Source organism: Bison bison, unplaced genomic scaffold (genome assembly GCF_000754665.1).
Source record: "Bison bison bison isolate TAMUID 2011002044 unplaced genomic scaffold, Bison_UMD1.0 scf7180017864371, whole genome shotgun sequence".
NCBI lineage: Eukaryota > Metazoa > Chordata > Mammalia > Artiodactyla > Bovidae > Bison > Bison bison.
This window is the reverse complement of record NW_011494943.1, coordinates 2116381-2121523: the sequence shown is the minus strand read 5'-3', so window position 1 is coordinate 2121523 and position 5143 is coordinate 2116381. Positions and strand designations below refer to the sequence as shown.

Sequence of the window (5143 nt, the reverse complement as noted above, 5' to 3'; positions counted from 1 at the left end):
TCCAGCTTGTGCTTCTTCCAGCCCAGCTTTTCTCATGATGTACTCTGCATATAAGTTAAATAAGCAGGGTGACAGTATACAGCTTTGATGTACTCCTTTTCCTATTTGGAACCAGTCTGGTGTTCCATGTCCAGTTTGAACTGTTGCTTCCTGACCTGCATATAAGTTTATCAAGAGGCAGGTCAGGTGGTCTGGTATTCCCATCTCTTTCAGAATTTCCCACAGTTTATTGTGATCCACACAGTCAAAGGTTTTGGCATAGTCAATAAAACAGAAATAGATGTTTTTCTGGAACTCTCTTGCTTTTTCAGTGACCCAGCAGATGTTGGCAATTTGATCTCTCGTTCCTCTGCCTTTTCTAAAACCAGCTTGAACATGTGGAAGTTCACGGTTCACAGATTGTTGAAGCCTGGCTTGGAGAATTTTGAGCATTACTTTACTAGTGTGTGAGATGAGTGCAATTGTGTGGCAGTTTGAGCATTCTTTGGCACTGCCTTTCTTTGGGATTGGAATGAAAACTGACCTTTTCCAGTCCTGTGGCCACTGCTGAGTTTTCCAAATTTGCTGGCATATTGAGTGCAGCACTTTCACAGCATCATCTTTCAGGATTTGAAATAGCTCAACTGGAATTCCATCACCTCCACTAGCTTTGTTTGTAGTGATGCTTTCTAAGGCCCACTTGACTTCACATTCCAGGATGTCTGGCTCTAGGTGAGTGATCATAACATTGTGATTATCTGGGTCGTGAAGATCTTTTTTGTATAGTTCTTCTGTGTATGCCACCTCTTCTTAATATCTTATGCTTCTGTTCGGTTCATACCATTTCTGTCCTTTATCGAGCCCATCTTTGCATGAAATGTTTCCTTGGTATCTCTAATTTTCTTGAAGAGATCTCTAGTCTTTCCCATTCTGTTGTTTTCCTCTGTTTCTTGGCATTGATCGCTGAGCAAGGCTTTCTTATCTCTTCTTGCTATTCTTTGGAACTCTGCATTCAGATGCTTATATCTTTCGTTTTCTCCTTTGCTTTTCGCTTCGCTTCTTTTCTCAGCTATTTGTAAAGCCTCCTCAGACAGCCATTTTGCTCTTTTGCATTTCTTTTCCATGGGGATGGTCTTGATCCCTGTCTCCTGTACAATGTCACGAACCTCCATCCATAGTTTATCAGGCACTCTATCTATCAGATCTAGTCTCTTAAGTCTATTTCTCACTTCCACTGTATAATCATAAGGGATTTGATTTAGGTCATACCTGAATGGTCTAGTGGTTATCCCTCCTTTCTTCAATTTAAGTCTGAATTTGGCAATAAGGAGTTCATGATCTGAGCCATAGTCAGCTCCTGGTCTTGTTTTTGCTGACTGTATAGAGCTTCTCCATCTTTGGCTGCAAAGAATATAGTCAATCTGATTTCAGTGTTGACCATCTGATGATGTCCATGTGTAGAGTCTTCTTTAACTTAGTTGGTGAGAAAAGCAATCATATTCATATGCTGCGTACACAGCAATCATATATCCATTTACATATATGCTATGTATAATAACTCTCTTTTTTTGAATCGTAGGACTATGTTTTTACTGCCGTTTTCAACAGCTCTATGGTTTACTCTTTACCCGTGTTGATGAATATCATTAGTAACTACTATCTTTACCATTCAAACGTCACTGAAAGCATCCAGGTCTGGAATACCCCATTCTTTCAGGTGAGCAAACGTGTAAGAGTGTGTGTGTGTGTATGTGTGTGTGTGTGAAATAACCAGTGATAATAACAAATGAAACCTATAGACGTTCATCTTGTGATGTCTACTCTTCTTAAAACCTGAGTTGGGGGTGGTTCACATCCCGGGTCTGGGGTCTGCTGCAGGACCGGCTTTGCTGAGCGTGGTTCTGGGCAGTTTGTTTGGGGCACCAGCTGGTTACCAGGTTGTCTGAAGCATCTGCCGTCTGTGCCTGGACCCATGGGCCTGAGGGAGCCACAATCCACCCTGCTGGGAATATGAAGCTCCTGGCTCCACCGGTGACTGAGCTTGGGCGTGACTTTCCTAGTGGAAAAGAGGAGTCTCCAAGATGCCTGCTGGCTTATAGTCCAGGCATCAGTGAAGACTTTGTGAGAGTCACGTTCATTGCTAGAACCACTCGGGCACAGGTTAACTGCACTTCACGTGCAGTATTATTTTTAAATAAATGGTGAATGTTAATTAATATGCTATATTATCCTGTATACATCTATAAGAACACAGAAGTACAATAATTTTCCCAGGATCACACAGCTATTTAATCAGCACCAAGTTGGTGATGAAAGTGAAAGAGCAGAGTGAAAACATTGGCTTAAAGCTCAACATTCAGAAAATTAAGATCATGGCATCCGGTCCCATCACTTCATGGGAAATAGATGGGGAAACAGTAGAAACAGTGGCTGACTTTATTTTGGGGGGCTCCCAAGTCACTGCAGATGGTGACTGCAGCCATGAAATTAAAAGACGCTTATTCCTTGGAAGGAAAGTTATGACCAACCTAGACAGCATATTAAAAAGCAGAGACATTACTTTACCAACAAAGATCCATCTAGTCAAGGCTATGGTTCTTCCAGTGGTCATGTATGGATGTGAGAGTTGGAGTATAAAGAAAGCAAGCGCTGAAGAATTGATGCTTTTGAACTGTGGTGTTGGAGAAGACTCTTGAGAGTCCCTTGGACTGCAAGGAGATCCAACCAGCCCACCCTAAAGGAGATCAGTCCTGGGTGTTCATTGGAAGGACTGCTGCTGAACCTGAAAGTCCAATACTTTGGCCACCTCATGCGAAGAGCTGACTGATTTGAAAAGATCCTGATGCTGGGAAAGATTGAGGGCAGGAGGAGAAGGGAAAACACAGGATGAGATGGTTGGATGGCATCACCAACTCGATGGACATGAGTTTGGGTAAACTCTGGGAGTTGGTGATGGACAGGGAGGCCTGGTGTGCTGCGGTTCATGGGGTCGCAAAGAGTCGGACCCGACTGAGCGACTGCACTGAAGTTGGCACTGTAGCCACTGCATGGTAACTACTCTGCACCTGTCTCTTCACAGAGACCTTGTCCAGGGCTGGTACCCTGATGTGTTTCTTCAGTTCTGATGGGCTCTTGGAAAGTATTTAGTAACTTGATATAAAGTGATCCTCCATTCTGTTTCTCACTCTGAGGTTGTCTTTCAGGAAATCACAGACATCGTTTTCAAAATCGAGCTGTACTTCCAAGCAGCTTTACTTGGGGTTATTGTTACCGCAATGCCTCCTTACTTCGCCATGGAAAATGCAGAGAATCACAAGGTAATGACTCAGTTAAAAATCACAGGTGCAATTGACTGCTAAGAATTCTCAGACCAAAAAAAAAAAAAAAGAATTCTCAGACAAGAAACTGAGCTTTTCTGTGTGAGTGCAAGACTTATGTGCAGCTGTTATTTTGAGAGTAAGTAAATGGAGCATAAATACGTTTATTACAGTGAGAGTAACAACTGTCACTTACTGTTTGCGTGCTTGTCGTGCACTTTAAAAGTGTTCCGGGGTGCAGATCTGCACTGTTTCAGCTCTGACTGTTATGAATTAAGCTGCTCTGGACGTTTGCTGCAGGTTCCTGGGTGGACGTGTTTTCTTTTCTCTGGCATGAACGCCTGTGAGCACACTTGCGTGTCACATGGTGATTGCACGTTTAGTTCTATAAGACATCGTTGATCTGTTTTTCAGGGTGGATAAAAGCCTCTTACACTCCCACCAGCAGCGTATGAGGGACATGAATTTTCAAAAAATGATTGTATTTGACGTGCTTTATGTTTTTATATGTATATTGGAATTAATATTTTTGTCCTTGTGTTCATTGAACACTAATATTGTCCACTTATAAAATCATTTCTTCTTCTTAACTAATATTTATAGCCCAGAAAATCATTTCTTCTTCTTAACGAATGTTTATATCCCTCTTTCGTCCTCTGTGGCCAGCTCTTTCCTATCAGACATTGAATTACTAGGAGTAGATTTTTTTTATTATGAGTAGATGTTTTTATAGATGACAAAAATCACCTGAACAGGGTTGTTAGGTATTTGCATTTATGGAAGATCTTAAAATTTCAAATTATGTAGTGAGAATGTTAGGAAAACAATGATTGTTTACACTGTCAGCTGTTCACACAGGTGAAAATGGTGTTCCCTTGTGGTAATAATCACAATTGACACTCATGTTCTACACATGAACGCATAAGAGGTTTCAGATGCGTCCAAGTACAAGTTTCACACTTAAGCTGAAAGCCCTGTGTAAGTCTGATGATACTTGGCCATTTATTAGTGTTTTCATGAAAGGTCAATGTTTAAAAGTAAGCATCCTGTTTCCTAAACATGTTTTTTCTGTTTCACAGAATTTCAGAAGTCTCATTTCGGCAGCTCGCTGTTTGCGCGACTGTGACTCCCACGGCCCTTTTATTTTATTTTAGCTTTGTTTCTTAGCGGCACTGCTGCGTTCTGATGCTGAAAAATGCTGCTGAGACTGTTATGCCTCAGAAACAATGAACCAGATTAAAGGCTAAATGGAATTTATATTTAGCTGTCAGAGGGCTTTTATTACCTACTGATGCAATGTGACCCTTCTTGTTGATGTAAAATTAGGAGTTCTGCAATCATTTGCTAGAGATTTTTGTTTGTAGTATGTTTCAAATTATAATCAATTTTTCCTTTTTTTTTTTTAGATCAAAGCTTATACTCAGCTTAAGCTCTCAGGTCTCCTGCCTTCTGCATATTGGCTCGGACAGGCTATTGTTGACATCCCCTTATTTTTTGTGGTCCTTACGTTGATGATAGGCAGTTTGTTTGCATTTCATTATGGATTATATTTTTATGCTGTCAAGTTCCTTTCTGTGGTAAGTTAACATCAGTTGTGCTCATGCTATCTATAAATAAAATGTTATCTTGAAAAGCTAAATGTTTATAGATGTGACAGTTGTCTGATTAAGTAATTATGATGTTCCAGAAAACAGAACCAGTGTCTGTTTAATTATTGTATATGGTACCTATAACGAGTGCAGGTCGTATTGCCCTAAGTGGCTTTAAGAACAACGCTTTCACCATCATACAATACTTCCTCGGAGCTGAGGTGGCCCTTCATGTAGAGGGCCTACTGGTGCGTCGTC

General features: G+C 40.9%; 1 protein-coding gene across 1 annotated transcript in view; it reads left to right on the top strand.

Annotated features, from left to right (window-relative positions):
• Positions 1–5143, top strand: part of ABCA5 (ATP-binding cassette, sub-family A (ABC1), member 5) — a 50867-nt gene that overhangs the window by 33821 nt on the left and 11903 nt on the right. The window contains exons 22-24 of the mRNA XM_010856078.1: positions 1559–1696; positions 3183–3296; positions 4703–4873. Coding sequence (XP_010854380.1) covers positions 1559–1696; positions 3183–3296; positions 4703–4873 — 423 coding nt within the window. The remainder of the gene's footprint in view (positions 1–1558; positions 1697–3182; positions 3297–4702; positions 4874–5143) is intronic.